The following is an 18834-nucleotide window of genomic DNA, read 5'->3' as shown; positions in this document are numbered from 1 at the left end:
AGGAAGCCCCTATGGTGCCAGGACAGCAAAAAAAAAAAAACACATGGCATACCATTTTGGAAACTAGACCCCTTGAGGAACGTAACAAGGGATAAAGTGAGCCTTAATACCCCACAGGTGTTTTACGACTTTTGCATATGTAAAAAAAAATATTTTTTTTTTTCACTAAAATGTGGGTTTCCCCCAAATTTCAAATTTTTGCAAGGGTTAATAGCAGAAAGACCCCCCAAAATTTGTAACCCCATCTCTTCTGAGTATGGAGGTACCCCATAAGTGGACCTGAAGTGCACTGCGGGCGAACTACAATGCTCAGAAGAGAAGGCGTCATATTTGGCTTTTTGAGAGCAAATTTTGCTCGAGGGCATGTCGCATTTAGGAAGCCCCTATGGTGCCTGGACAGCAGAAAAAAAACCACATGGCATACCATTTTGGAAACTAGACCCCTCACAGAATGTAATGAGGGGTACAGTGAGCATTTACCCCCCACTGGTGTCTGACAAATCTTTGGAACAGTGGGCTGTGCAAAATTTTTCATTTTCACGGACCACAGTTCCAAAGATCCGTCAGACACCTGTGGGGTGTAAATTCTCACTGCACCCCTTATTACATTCCGTGAGGGGTGTAGTTTCCAAAATGGGGTCACATGTGGGTGTGTTTTTATTTTGCGTTTGTCAGAACCGCTGTAACAATCAGCCACCCCTGTGCAAATCGCCTAAAATGTACATGGCGCACTCTCCCTTCTGGGCCTTGTTGTGCGCCCCCAGAGCACTTTGCGCCCACGTATAGGGTATCTCCGTACTCGGGAGAAATTGCGTTACAAATTTTGGGAGGCGTTTTTCCCTTTTACTTGTGAAAATGAAAAGTTTAGGGCAACACCAGCATGTTAGTGTAAAAATGTTTATTTTTTTACACTAACATGCTGGTGTAGACCCCAACTTTTCCTTTTCATAAGGGGTAAAAGGAGAAAAAGCCCCCCAAAATTTGTTAGGCCATTTCTCCCAAATACGGCGATACCCCATATGTGACCCTATTCTGTTGCCTTGAAATACGACAGGGCGCCAAAGTGAGAGCGCCATGTGCATTTGAGGCCTGAATTAGGGACTTGCATAGGGGTGGACATAGGGGTATTCTTTGCCAGTGATTCCCAAACAGGGTGCCTCCAGCTGTTGCTAAACTCCCAGCATGCTTTGACAGTCAATTGCTGTCCAGAAATGCTGGGAGTTTTTGTTTTGCAACATCTGGAGGCTCCATCTTAGAAACCCTGCCATACAATACGTTTTTCATTTTTATTGGGAAGGGGGTTGGTGGGGGTGCAGTGTATGTGTGTATATGTAGTGTTTTACTCTTTATTTTGTGTTAGTGTAGTGTTTTTAGGTTACATTCACACTGACGGCGGATTACACTGAGTCTCCCGCTAGGAGTTTGAGCTGCGGCGGAAAATTTGCTGCAGCTCAAATTTGTAGCGGGGAACTCACTGTAATCTGCCGCCAGTGTGAATGTAGCCTGTACATTCACATGGGAGGGGGGGGGGGGGGGGTCAAAACTACAACTCCCAGCATGCACTGACAGACCATGCATGCTGGGAGTTGTAGTTTTGCAACAGCTGGAGGCACACTGGCTGGAAAACCTTGAGTTAGGTTCTATGACCTAACTCAGTATTTTCCAACCAGTGTGCCTCCAGCTGTTGCAAAACTACAACTCCCAGCATGTACTGATTGTGGAAGGGCATGCTGGGAGATGTAGTTATGCAATGGCTGGAGGCACGCAAGTACAACTCCCAGCATGCAAAGACAGCCTTATGCTGTTCCTGAATGCTGGGAGTTGTAGTTTTGCAAGATTTAGAGGGGTTCAGGTTGTAAATCACTGTCCAGTGGTCTCAAAACTGTGGCCCTCCAGATGTTGCAAAACTACAACTCGCAGCATGCCGAGACAGCAAACTGCTGTCTGGGCATGCTGGGAGTTGTTGTTTTGCAACATCTGGAGGCCCACGGTTTAGAGACCACTGTAAACTGTGGCCTTCCGGATGTTGCTAGGCAACAACTCACCTAGCAGGACCCGGAAGTATTGCTGCCGCCGCCGCCGCCGCGCATGGGGGAGGATCGCGAACGGGGATCCGGGATCCAGGTAAGGGACCTTCGGCGCCGACCTTCCCTGGACGGTTCCACCGTTTTGCCCGGACACCGATAGGTGGGCAAAGCGGGGGAACCAAACTTTAACCCCCCCTCCCCCGGTCTGCTATCGGTCGGTCGCTCGGCCGACCAATAGCAGGGATAGGAGGGGTGGCACCCCTGCCACCAAACTCCTATCCCTTCAGGGGGATCGAGGGTGTCTCGGACACCCCCGATCCCTCTTATTTTCCGGGTCACCGGGTCACCAATGACCCGTATGACCCGGAATTGCGCAGATCGCAGGACTGAATTGACCTGCGATTTGCGCACATGGCGGTCATGGGGGGGTCTCAGGACCCCCCTCGGCGATGTGCCGGGATGCCTGCTGTTAGATAACAGCAGTCATCCCGGCCCGATCACCGCTACCAGTGTCGCGGCTCTCCCGGAAACCCGCAACATACATGTACGTCGCCGTGCGCCAAGTGACACTTTGCGGCGCCGTACATGTACGTCGCTCGTCGTGTAGGGGTTAAGGTGAAAATGGGCTTGGTCCTTAACCAGTTAAGGACCCAGGGCATACTCTTACGTCCTGACACCCTGGTACTTAAGGACCCAGGACGTAAATGTACGCCTGTGGGAATTTCGGTCCCGCCGCGCAGGTGGGGGGGAGCAGACCAGGGTGACTGCTGATATCGATCAGCAGGCACCCAGCGCAAATGCCCAGGGGCTCATCAGACCCCCCCCCCATGCCGGCGATTGCTGCAAATTGCTGGTGAATTCATACACCCGGAAAATAAGGGGTCCACGACATCCACGATCCCCCTGAAGGGATAGGAGTGAGGTGGCAGGGGTGCCACCTCTCCTATCCCTGCTATTGGTCGTATAGAAGCGACGACCAATAGCAGACCGGGGGGCGGGGGGGTTAACTTTCGGTTTCCCCGTTCTGCCCACTCACAATAGCCGGGGCAGAACGGGGAAACCGTCGAGGTTTGCCCCCCCATGTGAATGTACAGGGTACATTCACACGAGCGACTTTACAGTAAGTTTCCTGCTTGAAGTTTGAGCTGTGGCTAATTTTTCGCAACAGCGCTAACTTCTAGCGGGAAACTCACCGTAACCCGCCAGTGCGAATGTACCCTAAAAAAACTACACTAAACTAACACATAATAAAGGGTAAAACGCAACATATACACCCCTTACACTGTCGTCGTCCCCCCCCATCCCAATAAAAATGAAAAATGTATTGTACGGCAGTGTTTCCAAAACGGAGCCTCCAGCTGTTGCAAAACAACAACTCCCAGAATTTCCGGACAGCCACTGACTGTCCGGGGATTCTGGGAGTTAGCAACAGCTGGAGGCACCCTGTTTGGGAATCTCTGGCGTAGAAAACCCCACGCCTATGCAATCCCTAAATTAGTCCTCAAATGTGCATGTCGCTTCCTTATGAAAAGGAAAGGTTGGGGGCTACACCAGCCTGCTAGTGTAAAGAAATAAAAAATTGTACACTAACATGCTGGTGTTGCCCCATACTTTTTATTTTCACAAGCGGTAAAAGGAAAAAAAGAACCCCATAATTTGTAACGCAATTTCTCCTGAGTACGGAAATGCCTCATGTGGGCGTAAAATGCTCTGCGGGTGCACAACAAGGCTCAGGAGTGAGAGCGCTCTATGTAAATTTGAGGCCTAAATTGGTGATTTGCTCAGGGGTGGCTGATTTTACAGCGGTTCTGACATAAACACAAAAAAAAGAAATACCCACATGTGACCCCATTTTGGAAACCACACCCCTCACAGAACGTAACAAGAGGTATAGTAAGCCTTACCACCCCAAAGGTGTTTAATGAAAATTCGGGATGGAATAATAAAAATAAAAAGCTTTTCACTAAAATGCTGGTGTTACCCTAAATTTTTCATTTCTCGAGCAGCATATGTTTGCTATGGGGATTTTCTCCTACTCTGGTTAGTTCCTAAAATGGACAAAGATGTCAGCAGAGAGCACTGTGCTCGTGATTCAGCAGAGTGCTCTGTTTTCCAAAAAGAAAAAAATTTCCTCTGTAGTATTCAGCAGCTAATAAGTACTAGAAGGATTAAGATTTTTTAATAAAAGTAATTTACAAATCTGTTTCACTTTCTGGCAGCATTTGACTAAACGCTTTTATGAAAACTAGAATTGACTGCTTTTCCAGAGTAAAAACTCGTTTTTAGTGAATGCCTTTTTGAAAACTAGAACTGACTGCTTTTCCCCAGTGAAAATTAGTTTTGACTGAATGCTTTTATAAAAACTAGAATTGACTGCTTTTCCCCAGTGAAAACTAGTTTTGACTAAACGCTGTCATGAAAACTAGAATTTGACTCCTTTTTCCTAGTGAAAACCAGTTCTTACATAACGCCTTTGTTGAAACACCAGTTTTTACTAAACACCTTCGCTCAAACAAAAATTTACTTAGTTTTCACAAAGGTGTTTAGTAAAAACTAATTTTCACTGGGGAAAAGCAGTTAATTCTAGTTTTCACTTAGGCATTCAGTCAAAACTAGCTTTTACTGGGCAAAAGCAATCGATTCTAGTGTTCACGAAGGTATTTAGTCAAAACTAGTTTTCACTAGGGAAAAATAGTTTTAACTGTAACATATCTAATGTTAAAGGGGTATTCCAGGCCAAAACTTTTTTTTATATATCAACTGGCTCCGGAAAGTTAAACAGATTTGTGAATTACTTCTTTTAAAAAATCTTAATCCTTCCAATAATTATCAGCTGCTGAAGTTGAGTTGCTGTTTTCTGTCTAACTGCTTTCTGATGACTCACGTGCCAGGAGCTGTGCAGCTCCTATGGGGATATTTTCCCATTATGCACAGCTCCCGGGACGTGACATCATCATTGAGCAGTTAGACAGAAAACTTCAGAAGCTAATAACTATTGGAAGGATTAAGATTTTTTAATAGTAATTTTCAAATCTGTTTAACTTTTCGGAGCCAGCTGATATATAAAAACATTTTTTGCCTGGAATACCCCTTTAACATAGGTAAGGTACAAGTATACAAGTAGGAAATATTATTACAGTATACATGGAACAAATTATACCACCGCACAAAGACTGGATAATTTGTCAGAATGTGGTAAACACAATACAGTACAAATACAAATAATAAAGGCCAAATGATACTGGTGCATCAGTAACACACTGTACATCCCACAGTGACTGAATTATGCAACATAATGTTAACTGAATAAAACCACTGTACACAGAGAAGTATTCCTCCATACAGTGCCCATATAGAGGTAGATAACAGCTGTAGACAAGATCTGTATCTATATATATAAAACTCAACGTGTGTGTGTGTATGTATGTGTATATATATGTGTGTATGTTCCACAAAAACTTCCAAACGGCTAAAGATATTAAAATGAAACTGGGCACACATGTTACTTATATGTCAGCAACAAACATAGGATAGGTGATTTAACCCTTACTCACCCCTATTTGTCAGGGGCGGGGTTTATGTTTAAAGTGCCAAATAAGTCTATGGGAAATATATGTTACTCCATAACTTCCAAACGGCTGGAGATATTTCGATAATACTTGGTCACATGTTACTTATATGTCAACTTAAAATATAGGATAGTTAATTTAACCCTTACCTGCCCACATTTGTGAGGGTCGGGATTTTTGTTTAAAGTCCCATGCAAATCAATGGGAAATGTATGTTCTCACATAACTTCTGTACGGCTGGAGATATTTCAATACCTGGTACACATATTACGGGTCGAGATAGGAGGTCAAGATAGGAGGACAGGATGGTCGGGATAAGAGGTCGGGATAGGAGGACGGGATATGAGGACGGGATATGAGGACGGGATAGGAGGTCGGGATAGGAGGTCGGGATAGGAGGCTGGGATAGGAGGTCGAGATAGGAGGAAGGGATAGGAGGTTGGGATAGGAGGTCGGGATAGGAGGTCGGCATAGGAGGTGGAGATAGGAGGACGGGATAGGGGGTTGAGATAGGGGGTTGAGATAGGAGGTCGAGATTGGAGGTCGAGATAGGAGGCCGGGATAGGAGGCCGGGATAGGAGGTTGCGATAGGAGGTGGAGATAGGAGGTCGGGATAGGAGGTCGAGATAGCAGGATGGAATAGGAGGTCGGGATAGGAGGTCGGCAAAGGAGGTGGAGATAGGAGGACGGGATAGGGGGTTGAGATAGGAGGACGGGATAGGAGGTTGAGATAGGAGGACGGGATAGGAGGTCGATATAGGAGAACCGGATAGGAGGTTGGGATAAGAGGTCGAGATAGGAGGTCGAGATAAGAGGCCGGGATAGGAGGTCAGGATAGGAGGTCGAGATAGGAGGTCGAGATAGGAGGACAGGATGGTTGGGATAGGAGGTCGGGATATGAGGACGGGTTATGAGGATGGGATAGGAGGACGGGATAGGAGGTGGAGATAGGAGGTCGGGATAGGCGGCCGGCATAGGACGTCGAGATAGGAGGACGGGATAGGAGGTTGAAATGGGAGGTCGGCATAGGAGGTGGAGATAGGAGGACGGGATAGGAGGTCGAGATAGGAGGACGGGATAGGAGGTCGAGATAGGAGGACGGGATAGGAGGATAGGATAGGAGGACGGGATAGGAGAACGGGGTATGAGGACGGGACACGAGGTTGGGATATGACAACAATATATGGGGATGGGATTTGAAGTCAAAAGCTTCCTCCTTTGTTGATTTTCCTCCCCAACAAGGATTAGGAAGGAAAAACCGGGCAACGCCGGGTACTCAGCTAGTATCATATAAGTGATAATATACATTGCCATATAGAGGTAGATACCAGATGTACCTAGGATCTGTATACAATATAAGTGATTATATATAACACCATATAGAGGTAGATACCAGCGGTACACAGGGTCTGTATGCCATATAAGCAGGGCTGCCATCAGAAATTCCGGGGCCCCTTACACAACTTAAGGACTGGTACCCCCTTCCACCCATGGTCCGCCCCCAGGGCCTGTCCTCGATTTTATTTTCTAATTATATATTTCTAGTTAGATTATAGCAGAGTACAGTGCTGTTTACTGTGAAACTGCCCTAAAAATGTGACTATATTCCCGCATACTGACCAGGTAGATACCAACAAGCACTTTGCACACAGTATAAGTCATTACAATTACATTGTAATACAAATACAAGTGACTCATATGGGATATCTCCTCGATTCAGAGTCGTTCACTTTTCTTTTTTGTTTACTATTCAACCCAAGCTGTCATCATGAAGACTTCTCCCGGCCAATGCTTGTCTACAAAGAACCTGACAGAGCAGCTAGACAAACATTTTAGACTCCTTTCTTTAGCACACTGCCCACCTCTTTACAAAAATATTTATAAACCCCTCTGTGGCCCCATATATATTTGTAGACCCCCCCCATGCCCCATATATATCTGAAGATCCCCTTTTTGTCCTCCTATATATATTTATAAACCCCCTTTGTGCCCCCATATATATATATATATATATATATATATATATATAATTTGTGCTCGGGGCTACAAATAGCGAGCCTACCTACTTAATACTAACTCAACTATGGCTAGGCAGTCTGAACTGTGCCATATACTGCCGCGTAAGGGTACACCTTGTAAAATAAGAGGGCATACCTTGGAAGAAGTAAAAGAAAAGAAGGGAGGGCAGGGTGGGACAACGCGAGAGCCGCGGCGCACTGAACACACAGGGAGCCGCGGCTTTTAAGCGCAAGTACCGCCCCTCCCACAAACACAGGTTAAGTGACTCAGTCAATTAACCTTCGCACTTGTGCTCGGGGCTACAAATAGCGAGCCTACCTACTTAATACTAACTCAACTATGGCTAGGCAGTCTGAACTGTGCCATATACTGCCGCGTAAGGGTACACCTTGTAAAATAAGAGGGCAAAACTCAAACTAAACAGGCAACTCAGAAATCAAAACAAGCTTTATTAGTAATTACAACACAAGCGATTCAAAAGCACACTGCATCTCCAATTTCGGGTTTGGAACATAACGTATGTACGCACTGGACTTCCAGCGACCTAACTTCCTGATAACATGAGCAGGAACACCATGACGAGAGGCAGACGCGGCTGCCCCTATGCGTAGAGAATGACCGGATATGACCGAAGCATCATGGCCTAAGGATTTAACTAAAACACGTAAATAACGAACAAAAACTGAGGAAGTAAGAGCAATGTTATTAAACAACAACAAAGGGCATTCTGGACTGTCATGAACACGAAGAGCAAGTAACGAGTTAAAGACCAAGACCGGACACCATTTGTGAGAGGTTTTAAAATATTTGACGTGCACCTTCTGACCGGGAAGTGATGTCTTAGTGTCGTTCAGAACGAGAGTGAAATGATCCGTGGCTCGCTGCAATTGCCCCAACTTGAGAAATGGAGCGGTACTAGTTCTACTCGTGAACTCGCCCGGCCTCAGAAAGCCATAGAAACCTAAGAAGAGGGCTGCTTTTAGCGTTAAACTATTACCTAGACCAAACGGGGAGTGATCCAGGGCATCTGCCAGCTCCCTAAACTGCGACCCCGAGATGGGCTGCCGGCCTGGAGGCTTTGGTACTCTACTTTTGGCAACCCCCTTAAGGGCAGCCTTAACTGCATGCGAAGTAAACAATGATGCTCGATCCGGGAACTTCAAAGTAACAAAGTGTTGTATGCCTGCTAAATAAATCTTTATGGTGTTATATACTAGCCGTAAGGAGGAGTGGCAAAACCCTATAAAGGCTAAAATAAAAGATACTGAAAGGACATCGTTATGCGGGTGAGACTGACAGAACTTAGTAAACAGATTAAAGGCCGTATGGTAAACTTTCTGAGTGTTACGGGAAAGTGAACTATTAATCAAGTCCTGACCTACAGACAAATAGGCATTTAGTTCAAAATCAAATCGTGGAACGCTGGAACCATGCATCCTGATGGATCGGCCTCCGGCATTACCTGGAAGAAAAGTGCAAAATTGAGCCTAGACAGTGCATCAGCAGCCGTGTTCCTAACACCATCTATATGAGCACTAGAAAAGTGAAAATTATGTAACAATGATAACCATACCAGTTTACGCATCAAAGACATGACCTGTGGGGACGAGGATCTACCTTTAAGTAGAATATACACCGTAGCTTCATTATCAGAAACAAACAGTACTGACTTCCTAAACCATAGGTGACCCCACACACTGGCAGCTGCAACTATAGGGTACAACTCAAACAATGCTGAGGACCTGCTAAAACCCGGAGACTGAAATACCTCAATTGGCCAAGCACTGGCCAACCAATGATTCTCCCAAATGGCTGCAAAACCCACTGAGGAGGAAGCATCGGAAAAAACTAAAGGAGAGGCATTATCGATACCAGGGGTGAAAAAGGATACCCCATTCCAGTTAGTCAAAAACGTATGCCACATAGCAAAATCGGCAATCGCTTGTCTATCAAATATGACTACGTCGCTTTGGCCAGGCACAGAATTCATAGCGTCTAACAACCTGGAAACAAAACTCCTACCCTGTGGAATTACACGCATGGCAAAGTTCAGCATGCCGAGAATGGATTGCAGCTGCACCTTGGTCACCCGGGGTGAATTGACAAGATCATGCATGGCCTGTCTAATACGTGAGAGCTTTTCGAGCGGTAATCGGGCTTCCATGACCTGTGTGTCTAGAACAATACCTAAGAAAGTCAGTGACTTGCAAGGGCCCTCAACTTTTTTATCTGACACCGGAACCGCCAGTTGCTGGAACACTGCTAACGAGGTTGTCAAGTCCCTGGGGCACACGTTACCTGGCTCAATAAACAAAAAGTCGTCCAAGTAGTGGATGACATGGGAACAGTCAAACCTGTTTTCCAGGAGCCAGTGTAGGGATTGCGCAAATTTATCAAATAACCAAGGACTACTCCTGGAACCAAAAGTTAACTTAACAGCAAAATAATACTTGTCGCGCCATTTAATACCGTGCCACTTCCATAGCTGAGGCATAATGGGCAGGAGCTTAAAGGCATCGGAAATATCGATCTTGGACAGCCACGTGTTACCGCCCATGCTCAGGATGACCGCTATTGCCTCATCTATGGAAGCATATTTCAGGGAGAACTCTTCAGCGGGAATAAGAGAGTTTAAACTAGGTGTGTGTGCAGAGTAAGGGGCGGACAAATCATAAATTAAACGAAGTTTATTACTGAATTTCCCAGCCACCAACCCCAATGGGCTTACTCTCCAAACGTCAAAGGGGGGCTCATCAAACGGACCAATAACAAAACCCTTGTCTATTTCAGCTTGTATCAGGGTATCTACAGCCCTAGGGTCCCTTAGAGCAGAACGTAAATTGTCACACTCATACGTAGCAGAGGGTAAAGTAATGAAACCTGTGTGGAAACCTGACCGGAATCCATTAATCAAAAACTGAACAAAACACCTATCTGGATGATCAGCAAGAAAATGTTCTAAACACAACACGTCTATCACTGCTAGTCATGCTTTCGACTTCTGTGGACAACTGGCCTTAGGATGGGCCCTGAAACAGAATGCACAGACATGTAAAAGTCTACACTGGTTATAATTGCAAGACCCAAAATTGAAATTATTGCAAATTTGAGATTTACCAAGATACTTGATGGGCCTACCTAACTTGTCAATCAAGCCCGGGTGTTTCTGATTCCTAGGCTGAAATGTGGGTGAAGACGTGCCGGGATTTACCTCGGATGGGGAATTAACAGTATTGCACCATTCAGTGGTATGGGCGATGGACTGACACAGAGAGCAAACGGGGGCTTTAAGACCTGCAAAATGATTGCAGAAAATCTCGGTGTCAACCAACGCCCAATTAACTGTATAGTTGTACTGCACTAGAGCTGCTGCCGCCTTAGCTGAAAATGATTTATGATAATCATAAAACGTGAACCCACCATATTTATGAGCTAACTCTGTGACTTTGTACAGATACATGTCAAGCTCTTCACGTCTTTCTGGCTTGACTGAGCATAAAACGTCACGATAAATGGCGAACGCCATACTGAATTCAGCTAGTGTAAGCTTGCGACTTAACCTTACATCTTTTGCTTTCAGAATAACCGACACCTCACCGCAAGCAATAGTCTTGTTCTCGGAAACATCATGAGATGCAATAAGCAAGGAAGCGAGATTAACATCCTTACCATCAAGAATGTCCTTCTTCAGATTGGTCGGGATAAAATGAGCTGGCACGAGCATATTAAGTCCAACCGGTAATACTGAAGCCTGCGGGGTAGCAGAAACCTGAGGGGGAACGGAAGTGTGTGGAACGGCCGAAGTCGAACCCACCACTGGGGCCGGAGCGGGAGCCTCCGAACTCTTACACTCCAAGGTATCAACTCTAGAGCACAGCGAGTTAATTAACGTATGCAACTGCAAGATGGACGTATTGAGTGTCTGCATGGACACTTCTTCACTGCTAGGGCCTGCTTGATCACAGGGTCCCGAGTGCTCAGAGACCAATAAGCGATAAAGTTCCGCCTTGCGGGCAGTAGCAGGGAACGGGATGCCTTTGCGGACGAGTTCAGCCGTCAGTTTAGGAATGGTCCAGTTACGAAGAGATGGGACGCTACCCAGATCCGATGTTCTAGCGACATTGTCCAGAACAGAAGCTGCATCTTCAATGTCTGATGCGTGAGACATTTCTGAAAATTAGATGTACAACAATCAAATCCTGACCCAAGGAACAAACCAAAAACGAAATACACCTGTCAGAGCAAGACTAACCCGGAAACCAAAACCACTGCCACCACAGAATCAGACTAGAAAGTGAAGAGTACCGAGTGGTGACTAAACACATGCTAACAGCGTGACACGTAAAGTTACTCGTGACTAACGAACCCCTTGGCCCAAAGACGTGATGAGCAGGGGATAAAGAGTACACCCAAGGACGTGATGGGTAACGAACTAAGACATGAATACCTGGGCTTCCTGAAGCCTAAAACAGACCGCACCTTGACAACTGGGTTATGACGGTCAATCTCGACACGAACAGGCGCTGGAACAACGTAGAAGCTGAAGCGAGGCGAGACCACCAGAATGAACACTGCGAGCCAAAGGAGAACCGTATGAAGAGAATATTTACTATAACTAACCCAAAAATGAACTGCACATACCTGTACCGAGGGTGGTAAGCCAACACGAAGTTCACGACAGCAGACGTTTAAGCCACAAGAGCGTGCGTGGACAACTGCTGAATAAACACACAGGCATATAACTTAACAACACACAGGCTAAGGCAGATCCACACGAGGACCCAAAGACGAGTTGAGTCAGTGGAAAGGCTGGAACAACGTAGAAGCTGAAGCGAGGCGAGACCACCAGAATGAACACTGCGAGCCAAAGGAGAACCGTATGAAGAGAATGTTTACTATAACTAACCCAAAAATGAACTGCACATACCTGTACCGAGGGTGGTAAGCCAACACGAAGTTCACGACAGCAGACGTTTAAGCCACAAGAGCGTGCGTGGACAACTGCTGAATAAACACACAGGCATATAATTTAACAACACACAGGCTAAGGCAGATCCACACGAGGACCCAAAGACGAGTTGAGTCGGTGGAAAGGACACGAACCGAGCCCCAAAGGGCGAGTTGGGGGAAGAAAAAACTACTTGCAAGAACATAAAACTTTAAATTAACACCTATATACATATATGCAAAATTCCAAATATACTCTTTTATCTCTTTTTACCTAAAAGCGACCGGGCCGAGGACAGCGAAGTAGCGTAAAGATGAACTTCGAGCCTAGACAGCTACACAGCGTTACTGAGCTAGTAAGGCGATAGTCTAATGCAGGAGGTAGATATCTTGCGAATAAACTGAAAATAGGAAAACCAACGTAAATACACCGCTTGACCGAAAATGAGAAACGATTGTTAGGTACAATACTACGTAAGGGCGAGGAGAAAAACTAAAATGTAAAAACAAGAATAATGTCAAAGGTAAACCCACCACATAACTGAATAGGTACAGGTGTGGATCAACACCTACAAGGCGCTTAGTGAGGCTATGACGAAGAATTTAGCTAGTAACATGACAAAAACACTTAACCAGGTAAAAGAGTAACCATAGGAGCACAGGAACAACAAAACAGCAGTGCACATTGAAGACCATGCTACCAGCCAGGCAAACTAATTTAGGAACAACCGCCTTATTCACTACCACAACAAGTTAGAGTAAAACGGTACCAAACAACGAGCAAAGTAAATAACTACGACTAGCAATAAATACCATGAAGCAATAAATACCATGAAGACAGAGGCGAAACAGCGGAAGGCAAATTGACCATGTGAGAACAGAATTATAGTACCAGACAAATAGCGGAGCATATAGTGGCAGTGTATCAGCAGCGTATGCAGAAGGAATGTGAGTTTGATTGAATATATATATATATATATATTTTTTTATATATATATATATATATATATATATATATATATATATTTTTTTTTTTAAAACAACAACTAACGAACTAACAGACTCATGAGTTAAAACATGACTAATACGGACCAATGTATACGGCCGAAGTGTAGATACGAGGAGCAACAGTGTAAAATACATGGAATATGAAACAGATTAGGTATATGAGAAGCAACTGCAGAACAAACGCGTCAACCAGTGAAATACACAGCAGGGACATCTGTGACACATTAACGAAGCGTGACCAGTAGACAACGTGTACTGACACTAAGACTAACACCTGGAACTACAAGACTATAATACCTACAGTATGCAAACAAGCACCCAGCATGCAGAGCTGAGCCGCAGGAGGTGTGTAACGAACTGGCTGCTGGCTGGGACTGGTGACCGAATAAGAAAGCCAGCATGCGTAAGGCAGCGGAACGGGACGGGAGAATACCGCGGAGCTCTGAAGGACATATGCTCCGAAAGGTAACTCCCGCTGTCACCTCCCCCAGCCAGCACCAAACATCTGAAAAGAAACCCCCGACATGCAGAGCCGGGCAGCCGGAAGCGCACAACGTTGCTCAGCAGCCCGCTACAGCTGCTGAACAACAACACCAACATGCGAAAGGCAGGGCACGGGGGACAACCGCAGGGCTCATACAAGACACGAGCCCCCAGACTCCTGCAGTCACCCCCCGGACCTGCTCCGCCGTCGCCCCCTACCTACCGTCTGAACTAACCTGAAATGACGTGCACAGCAGAGCACAGGAACGAACACGAGGCTGGAGAGACTTCCCACGGCGTCTGACGTCACGGACTCCAAACAACGCGAGAGCCGCGGCGCACTGAACACACAGGGAGCCGTGGCTTTTAAGCGCAAGTACCGCCCCTCCCACAAACACAGGTTAAGTGACTCAGTCAATTAACCTTCGCACTTGTACATCTCCTGTGCCTCATATATATTTGAAGTCACCCCTCTGTGCCCCATAAATATTTGTACACCCCTTGTGCCCCATATATATTTGTAGACCTCCTTTGTGCCCTCATATATATCTGTAGACCCCTTGTGCCCTATATATATTTGAAGACTCCCCTGTTTGTGCCCCTATATATATTTGTAGACTCCTTGTGTCCCATATACAGTATATTTGTAGGCCCCCCTCAGTGCCTCCATATTGATTTGAAGACCCCCATATATACTGTATGTGTAGACCTTCCCCTCCTCTGTATCCTCATGTGTAGCTGTGCCAAACATACTGCCTCCAGCCATATACAGTATATGGCTGGAGGCAGTATGGCTGGGTACTGCTCCGCTTCGGTGCTCTGTCCACTTCCACTCTGGTCTGAGGTCAGAATCTGCTGATATGGCCTAAGGCCCATTAACTTATCCTCCTTCTCACCGCTCCACTGCCCACTCATTCAGTCAAGATAAACGGCACATCAGCTACATTCCGGCAGCCTGTGCAAATATAATATGTTAGCAGCCCCTGTGTCTCAAAAAGATCTTTTGGTGCACAAGGAAGTACTGTTATAAACTGGACCCAAATCCTTTAGGCGGGCGGCAAGTGACACTGGTCGCGGGACCTAGGCCCGTATGGGGGAACTGCATGTACCCCCTTGACGGCCGCCCTACATATAAGTGATTATGTACAAAATCATATAGAGGTAGATACCCACTGACCACAGGATTTTTGATCAGCATCATCCTCTTTCCTTTTCTTCTCCATCTGGCTCAGAGCACAATGACAACCTCCTTCAGCCAAAACTTATCTCTTTGGCATCTGAGGGACAAACATGGCGGACTCTGCATTTTCCAGTGCTCTCCCTATCTGTACACAATCTCCCCATTTATAGGCCCTGAACTGTAATAATGCCCCCCCCCCTTTTCGTCACGCACATTAAAAGTGGGAAGAATAGTAGGTAGTTAGTTAGAGTTAGATATATCCCCCACAGGTAGGCAGGTAGTTCTCCCCATTAGATAGATATGTCCTACAGTAGTTAGTTCCTTTATTAGGTTGTCTCTCTGTTCCCCATAAGCAGGTATGTCCTCAGGTAGGTAGTTACTCCCCAATAGGTTAGTACATTCTTCGGTAGGTAGATCGACAACACTTCCCATTGGTAAATATGACATTAGATAAGTGGCCAGGTAGATTGTTCGCTAGGAAGGTAGGTAGCCAGGTAGGTAGGTTGTTAGCTAGGTAAGTAGGTGGCTAGGTTGTTAGCTAGGTAGGTGGCCTGGTAGATATGTAGTTAGATAGCCAAGTAGGTAGCTATGTAGGTAAAAGCGCATACAGTTGAAAGGGGCACTCACTTGCCTGGGAATCCAGGGGGAAATGTTTTGGATTCCCCATTAATGATTGAGCATGGGTGGCAGACAGGAAAAGCTAGGCCTATTTTCAGGTAGGGGGCTGGAGCTGCAGCTCCATTATCCCCTACATTGATCTGGCCCTGTTTATACTTTTATACTTTATTTAGCAGCATATTGCATTAGTAATTCTTTTAAGACAGGTATTAGAACTAATATGAAGAAGATGAGATTGTAGATGCTGTGTAACACTCACCGTTACACTGATGCTGAGATGTGTGCTGATCATCCTGTGTGAGTGTGCTGATTACTGAATTATCCTCTTTGATATATACAATTATTGAATATTTGAATCATTTATTATCTGCATTAATATTGTATTTACTATACTTTAAATGTTAACACTACTGCATGTGGTTGAAACCGCGTCCACATGAGGCGGCCAATGGCCACATAATGTTGCAGACAATCCTGGCAACATTGTGCAGCAAATGGCCACCATGTGGTTTTGGCTGCATATAGCGGCCACCATGTGGTTTTGGCTGCATACAGCAGCCACAACATGTGAGCACAACATTGTCTGCACATATCTGGTTCATGTAGGAACAAAAACCAGTCTAAGAGTACATTCACACGAGCGCATCCACAACGTATTTTACACTGCGGATCTGCCGCTGAAGGAGCGCTGTATTCTGCCTTTACAAGGGCCTCCTCGGAGCGGCAATACGCCACTATGAGCAGACACACAGCGAAGTGTGAGTCGCCGCTGCAGCTCTCGGCCTAGCTCATAGAGCAGTGGGAGCGGCCGCGATATGTGCGAGTACACCGCACATGTGTTCAGTGCGTCTGCTTGTAGAGGCGTATTGCCGATCCGAGCAGGCAGATGTAAAGGCACCATAGAGCGGTTCTTCAGTGGTGGATCCGCAGTGTAAACTACGCTGTAGATCCGCTCATGTGAATGTACCCTAAGGGTAGGAACATGTTCTATATGCCAAAGACAGACGTGAATCCAACTGGAAAGGCAAAGTATAAATGTGTTCTTTGATACAGTATTTCCCCTTCCAGTTTCATCCACTTTTGCCTTTGGCACATTTTCTGCTGCAGAAAATCTTCTGCAAATCTGTACTGTATGTTCCTACCCTTAGTCACCCTATCACACAGTCATCAACCACACACAGAATATTTATCCTAATACAAAACATAAGGGAGCAGAAAACATTTTTCTTTTGTTTTACACATAAAAACACCAGTACTAATAAGATTTTAGGACGTACAAAGTTAAAAATACTAACATAAAATAATATCAATGTTTAATAAATAATGTTAATGTTATTAATTTTTAGGGGGAAGCTGTACGCTTAGCTAGACAACTGCCCCTAAATCTGTCAAAAGATGATGTCCAGGACACCATGCTTCGTATGAAAGAACAGCTCACTGGTAACCAAAAAGAATGTATCCATGGTCGGCCTTTTTTCCATCACCTCTCGGACATTCCTAAATCAGATGACTAACTGTTTGTTCGACTTTATTATATAAAATGTATGTTTATAAAGTATAGCTGTAATATGCACATGGATATTCAGCTTACTGTGTAAAAGTTGTGATATACAGTATATATAATGCACCAGTGATGTTTTCAAAAAAGGATTTATCCAGGTTTTGATTAATATTGCAAAATAATTAGGAAAAACTTACAGTGAAGAAAAAAGAAATTTTGCTCACTAACAAAGAAATGATCAGTCTATAATTTTGGTAGGTCTATTTGAACAATAACAACAAAAAAACAAACCGATAAAAATGTTTCAAGTTAAGAATTTATATGCATTGTACTTATTGCATTTACATAGTGAAATAAGTATTTGATCCAGACAGATTTCTGGCTCCCAGTTGTCTTTTATACAGGTAACAAGCTAAGATTAGGAGCCCTCTCATTCTGATGTTCATTTGGCAATCTTCAGATGGGCCTGTACATGTTTTTTCTTGAGCACAGGGACATTGGGGGACATGTATCAAAGATTTTACCCCTGTTTTGTGTGTATTTTTTTGCGCAAAATTTTGCGCAAGCCCTTTATTTTGCGCATTTTTTGCGCACGTTTTGGTAGAGCATGTCCTCCAGATGTGGCTGAATCAGGGTACCTTGGAATGACATCTATAGTACACATGGATTTATTACCTGCGTTCTTTTCCTTTGCACCAAAAATTTTGACGCAAGTGCGTCTTTTTCCCCATAAATATAAGCCAACTTTAACTGCACGTAGCAATCCTTTCTATTTCTGAAGGAAAGTTCTACTAAGGAACCACCAGAATGTTTTTACTTTCCTATCTCAATTCCTCATTTGGTTTGCTTTATATTTTTACTCCTTGGTTATTCCAAAGCACTTTTAAAATAATTTGCATATAGAATATTTGTTTACAGTTCAGTTATTCATTAGATCACTTGGATATTGGTATTGTTATTTTATGATTCAACAATTTAATACATTTACATAGGAAATGTTTGATAACTTATCATTGAACAAGATCCGTCACATTAAAATAGCTTTGTAATTCACTTAATACTGTAGATCATTCTCCTTTTATTTTTACAATTTAATGCTTTCCGTTATACTTTTCCCCAGCGCCCGGTAAGATGGTGGCTATCACTGATAGCCAGCCAGCCTTTGGCTTTCTGGGCATGCTGGGAGTTGCAGTTTTGCAACATCTGGAGGGCCACAGTTTGGAGACCACTGTATTATGGTCTCCAATCTGTGCTCTTCCAGATGTTCCAAAATTACAAATCTCAGCATGCTCAGTCTGTCGAGGCATGCTGGGAGTTGTAGTTCTGTAACATCTGGAAGACCACAGATTGGAGACCATTATACAGTGGTCTACGAACTGTGGACCTCCAGCTGTTGCGAAACTACAACTCCCAGCATGCCCAGACTGCCCAAGCATGCTGGGAGTTGTAGTTCGTCAACATCTGACCCTTCAGATATTGCCG

At 44.8% G+C, this 18834-nt stretch overlaps 1 protein-coding gene across 5 annotated transcripts in view; it reads left to right on the top strand.

Moving 5' to 3' along the window:
* Positions 1-18572, top strand: part of PMS1 (PMS1 homolog 1, mismatch repair system component) — a 666172-nt gene extending 647600 nt beyond the window's left edge. For 4 of the 5 annotated variants that reach the window (XM_056533911.1, XM_056533910.1, XM_056533915.1 and 1 more), the window contains one exon: positions 17198-18572. In XM_056533911.1, coding sequence (XP_056389886.1) covers positions 17198-17365 — 168 coding nt within the window. In that variant the 3' untranslated portion in view covers positions 17366-18572. The remainder of the gene's footprint in view (positions 1-17197) is intronic. The other variant, XM_056533913.1, reaches the window with a different exon arrangement.
* Positions 18573-18834: the final 262 nt, after the last annotated feature.

This window comes from Hyla sarda, chromosome 8, assembly GCF_029499605.1.
Source record: "Hyla sarda isolate aHylSar1 chromosome 8, aHylSar1.hap1, whole genome shotgun sequence".
Lineage (NCBI taxonomy): Eukaryota > Metazoa > Chordata > Amphibia > Anura > Hylidae > Hyla > Hyla sarda.
The sequence above is the reverse complement of the archived record's forward strand: the minus strand, read 5'-3'. Positions and strand labels throughout refer to the sequence as shown.